Below are 15204 nucleotides of genomic sequence, written 5' to 3' on the forward strand. Positions count from 1 at the left end.
TGTTCCTTGAAGATATTTAGTAAATCTCCTACCATAAATATATCAAAACTTAATGTTTGATTAGTAATATGCATTGCTAAGAACTTCATTTGAACAACTTTAAAGATGATTTTCTCAATATTTAGATTTTTTTGCTCCCTCAGATTCCAGATTTTCAAATAGTTGCATCTCAAGCCAAATATTGTCCTATCCTACACTCTCAGAAAAAAAGGTACAAAAGCTGTCACTGGGGTGGTACCTTTTCAAAAGGTACACTTTTGTACCTTTTAGGTACTAATATGTACACTTTAGGTACAAAGGTGTGCCTTTTGAAAAGGTACCGCCCCAGTGACAGCTTTTGTACCTTTTTTTCTGAGAGTGTAACAAACCATACATCAATGGAAAGCTTAATTATTCAGCTTTCAGATGGTGTATAAATCTCAATTTCGAAAATTTGACCCTTAAGACTGGTTTTGTGCTCCAGGGTCACATATACACAATTCATCTTATCTCGGTGGCTGCGTCCGGTGCAAATTCACTTCTGCCTTCCTACAGACACAAGAGGCGAAGCTCTGCTCTCCCAAAACAATTACACGCTAATCTGCGTCACCCAATGAGAATGAGCTCTTTAATCAGGCTGCTGGCAGGCCTTCACTTCATCCGCCGCGGAGGAAGCTATTATATGAGCTGCCAAAGAGGCTGACCTCACTAGATCGGCTCCGTTCAGTGAAAGCTCTCTTGATATTTTAAGAACAATTACAGAAGAATAAAATAAAGCATACTTCGTTACCTTTTGAATCTTAGAAGGGTTCGATTTGAGCAGATGATTTCACCATCGCTGTCAGAGCGCACTTCCCCATTACATTCAGCATCTGCCTCATATTCACGATCTCAACCACATTCTCAAAACTATCGTTTTCAATGACTTCAAAATCAATATTTTATTGATATTATTTTGTTTTATGCCTGTGGTAATTATGAGGGAATCATCACGTCATTATTGTGTATTAAACAGTGCCACCTCGAGGAATAAAGATGCATTGCAGTATTGAGTCATCAGGTATGTAAATATAGTTGCGCAGGAAAAATATGCTTACACATTTACATACCTCGCGTCTCTAGCGACCCTATACACTTTTTACGAAAAAGTAATCAGAAAACAGCCATTCTTTTATATTTTATTGTTTTTTTTCTTCTTATATTGTTTATAATGAGCAGCTAAGTCCTTAGCCATCCTCAAGAATCAGCTAAAAACACATCTATTCCATCTTTATTTGACCCTCTGACTCTAGCACTCTATATTCCAATTCTATTCTTTAAAAAAAAGTGCCCCTTTTAGACTTGCGCTCTATTCATTTACAAACTGCTTGTTTTCTTAAAAAAACAAAACTAACACTAGCTTCTCTATTCTTTTTCTGTTCTATCTGTTTTCTTTTTATTTATTATATATCTCCATTAAGCTAACCGAGACTTGTTATAGCACTTGCGTATCATTGCTCTTTTGTTGAGTTTGATTGCTTCACGATGCCATAGAAGAACCTTTTTGTCTAAATGGTTCCATAAAGAACCTTTAACATCTGAAGAACCTTTCTGTTTCACAAAAAGTTATTTGTGGCGAAAGAAAGTTCTTCAGATTACAAAAAAGGTAAGAAAGAGATGGTTCTTTAAATAACCTTTCACTGAATGGTTCTTTGTGGAACCAAAAATGGTTATTTTATGGCATCGCTTTATTTTAAGAGTGAAAGTTCATGCCTAACTTTAAAACAATGAAGGAGGGAAAGTGTAGTGAATTATGTCCCGGGTCGCTAAAGACCCGAGGTATGCATTCAAGGGTTAATGTTTTATCTAGGAGTTGCTCACGTGGAGCACTCGGGAGTCAAAAACAAGGGTGAGTTCATAACCGAGTGCGTTTATCGGCTCGTAAAAACGCCTGACAGTGCAGTCGACAAACAGGGTCGTTCGCCCGTCAAGCGCTGAAAGCATCCGATGCCAAATGAATCACAAGTGCGTTTGCTTTGTATTTCAGAGCCGTGGCTTGTATCCGTCCGGAGGAGCTTTTGTTTGTGTGTGCTGTTTGCTTTGGGTCGAGCTGTTTCTGTCAGGGGGAAGATGCACGGAAAGCAGAATGAAGGGATTTGCTGCTTGTTTCATTAATAAATAGACGCGGAGCTTAAGTGACGGCGACGTCTCATTTCTAACTCCCAGTGTACACCGACTCGCTCTGTGCTGTTTTTAATTAACTGGCACTGCAGAGTTAATTCATGGACAGAAGCGGTCACTGGGAAGAGTCGAGATGCGGGAAGCTGCAGCGATGCACTGTGGCACAAATACACTCGGCGCTGCAGTCATGTTTCTGTCTACTGAAGATAAATTATAGTCAAATGTGGACATAGTACAGACAAAGTACCTTGCACTACAATATTAATAACATGGTAATAACACAGTAATAGTTCAGTTTCCTGTGTTGTTTTTGATTGCTTTATGGGGATGCGCAATATGTTGGAAAAATACATTTTTAATTTATCAGTATCAGTCAGTATGAGATATTTAATTTGTGTTTTATTAATAATCACAAAGATGTTCACACACAGACACCACAGCCACATGTATGTCTACTGAAGTTAAAATAGTTAAATACATGTCAAGCTATGCTGAAAAAAGAACCAAACTGTACCTCAGTTCTTAGTACGGTGACCTAACATGGTAATAACATGGTAATAACATGAAACAGTTCCATTTCCTGTCATTTCTGTCCTTCAGTGTTATTTTTGTGTGCTTTATGGAAATGCACAATATGTTGGTAAAATATATGATAACACTTTACTTAAATCGTTATATATAATACATTATAAAATACTTTTTAATGCATTGATTATACTTTGTAATGCACCTATAATGCATTGCATGCTCTCATGGTTCTTTAAATAACCTTTCACTGAATGGTTCTTTGTGGAACCAAAAATGGTTATTTTATGGCATCGCTTTATTTTAAGAGTGAAAGTTCATGCCTAACTTTAAAACAATGAAGGAGGGAAAGTGTAGTGAATTATGTCCCGGGTCGCTAAAGACCCGAGGTATGCATTCAAGGGTTAATGTTTTATCTAGGAGTTGCTCACGTGGAGCACTCGGGAGTCAAAAACAAGGGTGAGTTCATAACCGAGTGCGTTTATCGGCTCGTAAAAACGCCTGACAGTGCAGTCGACAAACAGGGTCGTTCGCCCGTCAAGCGCTGAAAGCATCCGATGCCAAATGAATCACAAGTGCGTTTGCTTTGTATTTCAGAGCCGTGGCTTGTATCCGTCCGGAGGAGCTTTTGTTTGTGTGTGCTGTTTGCTTTGGGTCGAGCTGTTTCTGTCAGGGGGAAGATGCACGGAAAGCAGAATGAAGGGATTTGCTGCTTGTTTCATTAATAAATAGACGCGGAGCTTAAGTGACGGCGACGTCTCATTTCTAACTCCCAGTGTACACCGACTCGCTCTGTGCTGTTTTTAATTAACTGGCACTGCAGAGTTAATTCATGGACAGAAGCGGTCACTGGGAAGAGTCGAGATGCGGGAAGCTGCAGCGATGCACTGTGGCACAAATACACTCGGCGCTGCAGTCATGTTTCTGTCTACTGAAGATAAATTATAGTCAAATGTGGACATAGTACAGACAAAGTACCTTGCACTACAATATTAATAACATGGTAATAACACAGTAATAGTTCAGTTTCCTGTGTTGTTTTTGATTGCTTTATGGGGATGCGCAATATGTTGGAAAAATACATTTTTAATTTATCAGTATCAGTCAGTATGAGATATTTAATTTGTGTTTTATTAATAATCACAAAGATGTTCACACACAGACACCACAGCCACATGTATGTCTACTGAAGTTAAAATAGTTAAATACATGTCAAGCTATGCTGAAAAAAGAACCAAACTGTACCTCAGTTCTTAGTACGGTGACCTAACATGGTAATAACATGGTAATAACATGAAACAGTTCCATTTCCTGTCATTTCTGTCCTTCAGTGTTATTTTTGTGTGCTTTATGGAAATGCACAATATGTTGGTAAAATATATGATAACACTTTACTTAAATCGTTATATATAATACATTATAAAATACTTTTTAATGCATTGATTATACTTTGTAATGCACCTATAATGCATTGCATGCTCTCATGAATAATTGTAACTACAGTTATAATGGATTATAACACTTATCAATTCATTGTTACTGTCAGTTCAAATGAAATCAATGCATTTAGAAGGTATAATGCATTAAACCACATGACAAAATGTTATAATGCATGTTAACTTTGGCTACAATTGTTTATGAAAATATATAATGCATTACAACATACATTATGAATAGCTTTATAATGCATTACACATAAAAGCTTTAAGTGTTACCAAATATATTTTACATTTATGAGTATCAGTCAATATGGGATATTTAATGGTTCATGCGCGTTTGTCAACAGTGAAAACTCACTTAAACGAATCTTTAAAAACACCAATAGTTTAATAACACTGTTAAATTAACTTTTAACCTTTAGCAAATCTCAGAATGAATATCCATTTATGTCGTGTTGTGATGCCTAAGTTCACTTGTAGCATTTAAAATGATTGAATTAAGTTTTCAGTGTTTTTAATTTATTTGGTCAAAATGTTATATACAGTGCCCTCCACTCATATTGGCACACTTGGTAAATATGAGCAAAGGCGGCTGTGAAAATAAATCTGCATTGTTTATCCTTTTAATCTTTCATTCAAAAAATTCACTAAATTGTAGCCTATCATTGACGTAAAAACATTTAAAGTGGGGGGAAATCTCGTTGTGAAATAAATGCTTTCTCTAGTTCATGTTGACCACAATTATTGGCACCCAATTACTGTAACATCTGTAACATCTTTAGTTGATTGGAACCTCTTAATTATTGCCCTGATGGTGGAGATGGGGATTTTCAATGCTTTAGCTCTTTTCTTACAGCCACTTTCTATTTTGTGAAGCTCAACTATATTCATTGCTCATATTTACCAAGGGTGCCAATATTAGTGGAAGGCTTTGTAATTTTATTTTCAGACATTTTTTTAGTTATCATGTCCCATTTATTTCTATAGCATTTTATACTGTACAGTTTGTTTCAAAGCAGCTTCTCAGAGATAAACAGCACACATCTTGAAGCGCTACTTGCTGATTAAGGACGTTGTGAAGTAATCCCAGAAGGTGCTCTTTGTTTGGGTTTGAAGCAACTATTACAAAAAAAAAAGAATCCAAAGCACTTCTTCTGGTCCAAATAAAGTTAAAAAGCCTTTATTCACATTCTGGCCATCTCAATAAACATTAAAAGTGCCTAAAACTCTGCAAATGATGCATTTAGGCCTTTAGGTGACACACTCACCTAGAGTTTTAGGCACTTTTAATGTGCCTTGGATTCTTTTTTTGTAATTGTGAATGTATGAGCAGCTGGATGAAGGGTTTTCACATCTCTAGACGAGAGCTTTGTGACTTTGGTCTGCCTGTCTTTCACTCTGTTAAATGTGCAATTTAATTTCTAGTTAATATTATAACACTATTTACCCAGAAATGCAGCCCAAAGGGTGTAAAACCAGCAGAGCCTCATACGCTCTCAGTGCTGTTGTGATATGGATGCGCTTCTCTGGTAAATGAGTGGGATGTTCCTGAGAATAGATTTGCTGTCACCGGATGGGTGCGCCTGGGCACGATTACATCCAGCAAAGCTGCATTAATAGAGAGAGAAAGAGGAAAGTGCATTGCTTCATGCTGTAGGAGACACCGTTTATTGTCTTTGAATAACACACCAGACACGATCTGACACGTCTGTAATGAAAGCAGAATACGGAGGTGCTACAGTGTGTGTGTACTCCTAATGAACCGTGTAATCTGGGAAAAAAAATCATCTGAATCCCACAGACTTCTGACTGTCTTTCCTAGGAGTCGACTTGTTGCATTCTAAAAAAACTAAGAAAGGGTTTGCATATGTACTTTTTTGTGTCTCATATTTGATCTTCAGGCTTTTATGGCTCATATAGTCTGATATAGTGAGACTATGGAGAAAATAAAACCTCTCAGTTTAGTGCAGGTGATGATATTCTGATGCTTGTACTGTAAATCAGTGAGCTCTTTATAACAGTAGAGCAGACACTGACATAAAATGATCTAAAGATCAGTCGTCTCTATATCTCCAGTAATCTGTCTCAGTGAGATGAGACTGAAATGCTCCAAACATATAATGCAGTGATTGAGAGCTGAAGAAATAAAGGCTCCTCAGAAGATGTGAGATGTTCTGGAGGCTTGTGAAGATCATTCCTCCGCTGAGGAACAGTGAAAGTAAAGCTGCTGGAAACAAACGCTCCTCAAAAGATCCTGAGGATCAGATTTGAGACTCTAAAACATGATTGATGGAGAATCAAGTAAAGCTGAGCTGCTTCAGTCCAGTAAGTGTTCATCTGGAGATATTACTGCAGTTATTCTGACCTTTACTTGATCAAAACCAGTCAAGATCTGACAGCAGAGACACTGGATGTTTGTGCAATTACACTAAAAGGATACAATTGCCGGATAAAAAACTCTAAACTATCAATCAGACGACAGAAGAGATGAGGAGATTGTGTGAAAGTTAAAAGAAATCAGGGTTACACTTTATTTTGATAGTCCACTTTAGACATTCTACTAACTATAAGTAACTTTGCAACTACATGTCAACTAATTCTCATTGATTTGCAACTACATGTCTACTAGCTCTCAGAGTAGACTTAGGTTAGGTTTAGGGTTAGTAGAATAAGTTGACATATACTTGTAAAATTTCTCATAGTCCGTATGTTGTGGACCCATCAAAATAAAGTGTTAGAAGATATTAAGCAGACAGTCTACTAATACTCTAATGACTGCTAGTTGACATGTAGTTGCAGAGTTACTTACTGTTAGTAGAATGTCTAAAGTGGACTATCGAAATAAAGTGTTACGAAATCAGATGTGGTGCAGTGGTTTTCTAGGGTGAATCCTGAGGTCTGTAGGTGTTTGTGTTTGACAGGCAGAATCCTGAATGCTCTCCATCACTGTTTGTTTCCTGGTTCCTTCCTGTTTCCTGTTTCCTGTTTCCTGTCTGTGACTGTTTGCCCTGCGGACCTGATCCTGCCTTCACTGACGCTCCTGTCTCCGTCTCTCCTCCCCTCCTCTCTCTCTCTCTGTCTCCTGTTCTCTGGTTCTGTCTGCAGTAGAGATTAAAGTCATTAAGGATCTGCCGTGGCCTCCTCCGGTCGGGCAGCTCACCTCCAGTCCTCCTCTGATGGAGGCTCCGTCTTCTCCGGGAGACCAGCTCCAGCACGGTGGGTCCAGCCTCATCCATCACGTCCTCCAGACCCCCAGCAAACACTCCAGTAAAGGTCTCCACAGACAGGGCTTAGACTAAGCCAGGATAGTTCAATTAGGACATTCAAGTGATTTTTATAAACTTGCCTTAGAAACAAAACACATTACTGGTGTCCATCTTGAGACAAAACAAAGGCACTGATATATTTTAAGATCAGTCGGTGCAAGTTTCTTTCAGTTGAAACAGCTCAGACTTGCATTTTAGTCTGGGACTAGGCTTAAGCCTTGTCTGTGAAACCGGAGGTTGGAGTATCTGGTTTTAACGGTACTTAAGTATTTTACTTAGAATAAATATAGGCTCAAAGATGCATTAGACAAAGAGACAGTGAAAAACTGTAACGTAGTGGAGAAGCTGGAGAAAACAGGCAGAGCTAAGGGTCTATGAGCAGGGATTTAATGGCAAAACTAGAACAAACAATAAGCCAAAGGGAACAAAGAACAGAATGACGGGCAAACATTACATTCAACAACTCACAAGGAACTAAAGAAACACTAGGGATATATATATATATATATACAGATCAGATACAAACTGACTACAAACACCACGGGAGACAGAAGTGACATAAAAGCCCAAGACAAGGCACAGAGAGCATGTAACAAAAACAAGAAAGAGCTGATGTCGTCGTCTCATTTATAAAACACCTGTGATTCACAACTACTTGCTGAGGAGCTCGCGTTCACATGAAGTAGCCTTGTTGACCAGTTTGGGTGAGTAAGGGCAAAACGCACAAGATGCAGTACATTCGCAGACCTGTAGCAGGCAGTATCATGTCTTTTGTAGCACAAATAAACTGCTGCAGAAAAGCTAGATGTCATGCAAAATGTAATGTGTAACTGCAACACTCATTAGAAATGCAGTGGAGTAAAGAGTACAGACACTCATTCAAAAATGTAGCGAAGTAGAGAGTAAAATTAGCTAATATCTTTGGTACTCAGTAAAACTACAAAGTATCTGAAGAGATACTGAAATACAGTAATTAGTTAGATTTACTCCTTATTATACTTTACACCTCTGCGCAGATCTCGGAGTCTGTAGGAAAGAGACATCACTAATCAAACCTCTGAACATCTCAGTTGTTTCTCCTGATCTATAATGAGACTAAATGAAGAGCAAATGGATAGTTTTGTTGAGTCTTAAGCTTTGTATCTTTGTATATAAGCGGTTTCATATACAGTATCACAATGTGACTTTATTTCTCCTAATTGCTGCTTTATTTCTCCTAAATGACTTTATATCTCAGAATGTCACATTTAATTTCACAGTGTGACTTTATATGTCTGTGCTTTTGTTTTTCATTTAAAACTCTTTCAGTTTCTTCTTCTTCCTCCTCTTCTGTTCTGAGACGGAAATGAACAGATTTTCTTCTTCTTCTTGTTATGAAATAATATTTAGTGTGTATGTAATTCCTGGAAATATCAGAACATTTTGAAATGGTGATTTCCAGGACTGTCGTAATTTATTTATTGATTGATTTATTTATTTATTTTGGGAGGGGGGTATGTTTTCTCAAAAATTGACTAGAAAGTAATTTTTGTCAATGCAAAGTGCTTCAAAAATACAGCAACACTTGGAAAGGCATTGGAAAATCCTGGGAAATGTATTAGACATTTTATTGAATTTATTAGATGTGGGCACCCTGTTTATATATATATATATATATAAAACACATAACATTTTACCATTTAAATTTTATTCTGAGCCAGAAATAAAGTGTTCATTATCCTGATTAAGTATATGTTTAGTGTGTATGTAATTCCTGGAAATATCAGAACATTTTGAAATGGTGATTTCCAGGACTGTCGTAATTTATTTATTGATTTATTTATTTATTTTGGGAGGGGGGTATGTTTTCTCAAAAATTGACTAGAAAGTAATTTTTGTCAATGCAAAGTGCTTCAAAAATACAGCAACACTTGGAAAGGCATTGGAAAATCCTGGGAAATGTATTAGACATTTTATTGAATTTATTAGATGTGGGCACCCTGTTTATATATATATATATATATAAAACACATAACATTTTACCATTTAAATTTTATTCTGAGCCAGAAATAAAGTGTTCATTATCCTGATTAAGTATATTAACTGTTAAAGTATATTAAATCTGTTTTGTTTTATTTATTTATTTATTTGTTGTTTTTATTTGTATTATTAGTAGTAGTAGTAGTAGTATTTTTTGAATAGTCCCTCGATTACTTTATAAATTCAGTGTTTTATTCCATTTTCATGAATAATGTAAACTTGTATCTGTGTATTTGACTTCCTCTGTTGAGGTTGTATTGTGCCATTTTATGGAAAGTAATGCGTTACGTTACTTTTGCGTTACTTTTTAAATCCGGACAGGGCTTGCTTGTTTGTTCTTAAAATAAAAAAATTATATTTTTGGCAAATATAAAAGCTTTTTCACGCCAAAAGTGAAATGAATCCGCCTCAGGCTGAAGGGAAAGTACAGTAGAACGCAGAAGAAGACATTTCAACACACTTCAGCAATAAACAAAGACACAAATGTGTGTCTGGAGTAATTAGTGCTTATTAGTACGGCTGAACCGGATCATCAGAGCTCAGAAGCAAATAGAACGGGATTGAATACATAAAGCATATTTGTGTTGTTTAACATTTAAATATGGCAGGTTTGCGTCATATTCTGAGTTGCATTATTTTTATTCATTTTGAGGAATACTGAATCTGTGTGTGTGAGTGAGATGAATTAATGCATATTCATATTTATTTAGAACTACAGTAACATCTTCTGATTTCTCATCATGGAGACAGGAGAGCCGACAGTCAATAAATTGGAAAAAAAAGTAACTTGCATTACTTATTTCGAAAAAGTAACTCAGATATTCTCTTTAAATTAAAAAGTAATGTGTTACTTTACTAGTTACTTGGAAAAAGTAATCTGATTACGTAACTCGCGTTACCCCAACACTGGTCCCGTAGAGATTACAGATGTTCAGATCAGATGACTAGGATTCATGTTTCCATTGCAGGCGTGATCTGGAAAGCTTACGCTCACGTGTCGCCATAAAAGCAAAGAATGCTTGAAAGTGGTGTTGCGTGTCACCGGTGAGCGCGCTGGAGATCCAGATTTATGTGTGAGCGGTGTTTCTGCGTGTGGATCTGAGCACTGTAAATGAACCTGGATCGATCCGTTCCTCCAGAAATTAACCGTAAAACGATCGCAGGAATAAACAGGTTAAAGAGTTGTATCACAGAGATCAGGGAAATACACGGAGTAATGCTGTCTGCACAAGCTCAAGTGCAGATCCCCAGACTACTAAAACACTTACAATAGTAACATTATTGTTCATTTAAATAAAGCTGGAAAAAATATTAAATGTAAATTTAAACTGAACTAGACCTGAAACAGAAATTAAACTATACCTGAACAGTAATAACTAAACTTTTTTTAATAATTTAAAGAAAGCTGAAAGGAAATAAAATGTACACTGTAAAAAAGTTATATATATATATAAACCTCGCTATGTGTACTGTACAAGACTTATCATAGCACTTGCATATTATTGCTCTTCTTTTGGTTTTGATTGCTTCTAAGTCGCTTTGGATAAAAGCATCTTCTAAAGGATTATATGTTAATTATAGACATGCTAATGAGCAACTAGTTAATAGTGAGAATTGGTCCCTAAGTGTTACCGTATCTGAAAGCACTAAAACTATTCAAAGCGTTCTGTTAATTTAAATAAAGCTGAAATGAAATAAAATTATGAATATTAAATGAAATATTTACGTAAAAACGTCAACTGAAATAAAACTACAATTGAAATAAAATAAAATCTAAATATTAATATCTAAAAACAACAGCATTTAAAAATTGCATTTATTGTTGTTAGTTGAAATAAAAATGTAAATATTAGATGAATCTCGAAGATCTTGAAACTGAAATAAGTTTAAGTAGAATCACTAAAACTACTAACTAGTCATATTTAAGCAGAACAAAAATTTATGGAAATTACAAACGCGCATAACAAAATGAGTAAAAAATCTAACTAAAATTAAAATGAGAACTAAAAATATAAAAAACATTTACATTTAGATGTCATATTTATTCATTTTATAATTTTTAGTCATTAATTAAATACAACAGTCAGATGTAGGCGGTGCTGCTTTGTTCAGAGCTATATAGCACCTGACAACCTGCCGCATCAATCTAACGAGATTTTAATTTTTGCAGCTACTTGATGGGCCGGAAATTAAATTTGCATATAAATATCGTCAAACTCTTTTGTTTGCACCGAGAAAAGCCGGCGCTTCTTTTGTTTTGGCGCCTGAATTAATTGTTGCTGCTTTCCGGTCCTTTCCTCTGGGCTCATATCTGCCTCATGTCTCTGTAGAATATGAAATAATAGAATTAAAAGCGATGTAGATTTCATTATGCGAGTGTGACTGTGGGGTTTAGCCCGCGAGGCCTGCTTTTCTCTGCCTTTGTCAAACACATGGACTGTATTCCTGGGGTTTAATGAAGGGAAGAAACAAAAGACGAATGAATTTGCCCGTGTTTCTGTGTGTGTGTGTGTGTGTGTGTGCGCGTGTTTGTGTTTGTGTTTGTGTGTGTGTGTGTGTGTGTGTGTGTGGACCATATTTTAATTCAAACAGTAAAACTATTGTGCCACACTTTGTTTGATTAAATTAAAATAATTGTTTTTTATATTTATTAAAAATTCACTCCAGCACTCAAAACAACACATTTATTTTTTTAATTGTAATTTTAGACACAATAGTAGGCCATCACATTGTTGCTCATTTGCATAGTTAACTTTCTCTCAACTTTGAATCACAGGACACGCCCACACGGCGTTGCCAACGGTTACCGTCACTCATGTTGCTGAGATTGAGTATGGCTTTTATGTGCTTTGTGTAAATGTGTGTGTTTGAACGGCTGCTTTACCGTCAGTGCTCAGTCTATTAGACATGACAAGGTCGAAGAGTCTCTGTGCGCTCAGTGATGTCAGACTCATGACTCAATGCTGATTGGATGTGCCGTCGTCACGGTTACAGTCACAGATGCTGGGGTCACAGCCGGGCCGTGTTATGACCGCACTGCTGTAGGTTCACTGTGTGTTTATGAAGCTTTTCTCCTTCATCTCTCTGTAACACACTCTTCTCTGAAGAGCGTCAGATTGTCGTTTGACAGTTATGATCGGCTCGAGAGGCGCCAAGCAGCTTTGCATGGCAGGTTTCCATGGTAACAGATCGTTTCTCCGCTGACGTACAGTATATGCCAACGGTAAACAAAAATTATGACATTCCATCTCACACTCATGCAATATGCAAACACACAGACACCGGCACACACTAATACACACACACACTCACGCACACACACACACACACACACACACTCACACACACTAATACACACACACACACTCACACACACACACACACACACACACACTCACACACACTAATACACACACACACACTCACACACACACACACACACACACACACTCACACACACTAATACACACACACACACTCACACACACACACACACACACACACACTCACACACACTAATACACACACACACACTCACACACACACACACACACACACACACTCACACACACTAATACACACACACACACTCACACACACACACACACACACACACACTCACACACACTAATACACACACACACACTCACACACACACACACACACACACACACTCACACACACTAATACACACACACACACTCACACACACACACACACACACACACACTCACACACACTAATACACACACACACACTCACACACACACACACACACACACACACTCACACACACTAATACACACACACACACTCACACACACACACACACACACACACACTCACACACACTAATACACACACACACACTCACACACACACACACACACACACACACTCACACACACTAATACACACACACACACTCACACACACACACACACACACACACACTCACACACACTAATGCACACACACACACTCACGCACACACACACACACACACACACACTCACACACACTAATGCACACACACACACTCACGCACACACACTCACTCACACACACACACACTCACACACACACTAATGCACACACACACTCACGCACACACACTCACTCACACACACACACACTCACACACACACTAATGCACACACACACTCACGCACACACACTCACTCACACACACACACACTCACACACACACTAATGCACACACACACTCACGCACACACACTCACTCACACACACACACACTCACACACACACTAATGCACACACACACTCACGCACACACACTCACTCACACACACACACACTCACACACACACTAATGCACACACACACTCACGCACACACACTCACTCACACACACACACACTCACACACACACTAATGCACACACACACTCACGCACACACACTCACTCACACACACACACACTCACACACACACTAATGCACACACACACTCACGCACACACACTCACACACACACACATGCACACACACACACACACACAGAGCTGCATCAGCATTATTGCATGATCATAATGCTAATTATCCCCACTAATATTCAAGCACAAGCTGTTTTATTCATTTGAATATTTTGTAATGCTCATTGGCATGCATTTGATGCGTCCTGGTTATACATATGTATGCAGCATAACCTGGTTTGATTGAGTGAATGTGCTTACATTACAGTACCATGTTACTTTCTAATCATGCACTGTTATGATTTTACTGGACACATGATAGAAACGTGGTACTTTTTCATGATACATGAATATGGTAATAATTCAGTAGCATGGTAATGCAGTGGATGCTTGAAATGGAATCGGACAATTATAACTTTGCAGTATTTAATAAAATATCAAAAGTTTCATTTCTTAATGCAAAAATAAATAAATAAAACTTATACACACTACTGTACACAGGTTTTTGGGGAGTCAGTAATATAAAAAAAAAAAAGGTTTTCAGCATCATTCCTCCAGTCTTCAGTGTCACATGATCTTCAGAAATCAGTATAATATGCTTGATTGATTGATTATTATCAATGTTACATTTATTTGCCAACAGTTGGCAAATAAACAATTTTACTGACCCCAAACTTGATGCTAATATATTAATGATGATTATGATGAACTATGACTTCATACAGTCGTGTTTGTAAGCATTGTGTGAGAATTGGATTGTGAAATAATGAAAGATTGTTTTTGTACAGCCTGAGGTTATGAGTGTTTATGCTTCAGTCAGACTGCTTCAGGTGTTTGTCGACAGTCGTACTGGCCTCTAGTGGCAGCAGACACAACAGCACTATACATCATTCACTGAGAACATAAAGGATCTATAAAGCACACAGTATAAGTGTCCTGCAGTCTGACCTCCAGCACATTAATATAGACTTATACTTGCATATCATTTTAACATCTAAAATCTTGATGTGATTTAAAAAAAAAGAAAAGAGAGGTAACTCATTAAAAGGTTTTTTTTGTTTTACCCATAACTCTTTGCTCCACACAGTGTGAGGCTGTGAACTGCTCCATCTGCTGAGCGCTTTACTGTAATAAACTCTGATACGAGAGACTCTGTTTAATTGATCTTTGATGCTGTAAAGAGCCTGTGCGTCACAGATGAGATTCTCCGTAATTACACTCTTACAGTGAGACGGAGATACAGAGACACGAGAACACACACACACACACACACACACACACACTACAAAGACACAGAGGGACTGAGAGAGGAGGCTCTGCTGGTAGTGCTGGAAGAGTGTGTGTGTGTGTGTGTGTGTGTGAGTGTGTGTGAGTGAGT

The 15204-nt window shown here is 37.6% G+C and overlaps 1 protein-coding gene across 2 annotated transcripts in view; it reads left to right on the forward strand.

The window, feature by feature from the left end:
• Positions 1 to 15204, forward strand: part of LOC107572397 (SH2 domain-containing adapter protein F-like) — a 110980-nt gene that overhangs the window by 83916 nt on the left and 11860 nt on the right. Inside the window, exon 4 of one of the 2 annotated variants that reach the window (XM_016258833.1) lies at positions 7209 to 7319. The exons of the other annotated variant lie outside the window; for it this stretch is intronic. Within the exon in view, the coding sequence (XP_016114319.1) occupies positions 7209 to 7319 (111 nt within the window). The remainder of the gene's footprint in view (positions 1 to 7208; positions 7320 to 15204) is intronic. 2 annotated transcript variants of the gene reach the window in all.

This window comes from Sinocyclocheilus grahami, unplaced genomic scaffold (genome assembly GCF_001515645.1).
Source record: "Sinocyclocheilus grahami isolate Dianchi unplaced genomic scaffold, SAMN03320097.WGS_v1.1 scaffold1745.1, whole genome shotgun sequence".
In the NCBI taxonomy this organism is placed as follows: Eukaryota; Metazoa; Chordata; class Actinopteri; order Cypriniformes; family Cyprinidae; genus Sinocyclocheilus; species Sinocyclocheilus grahami.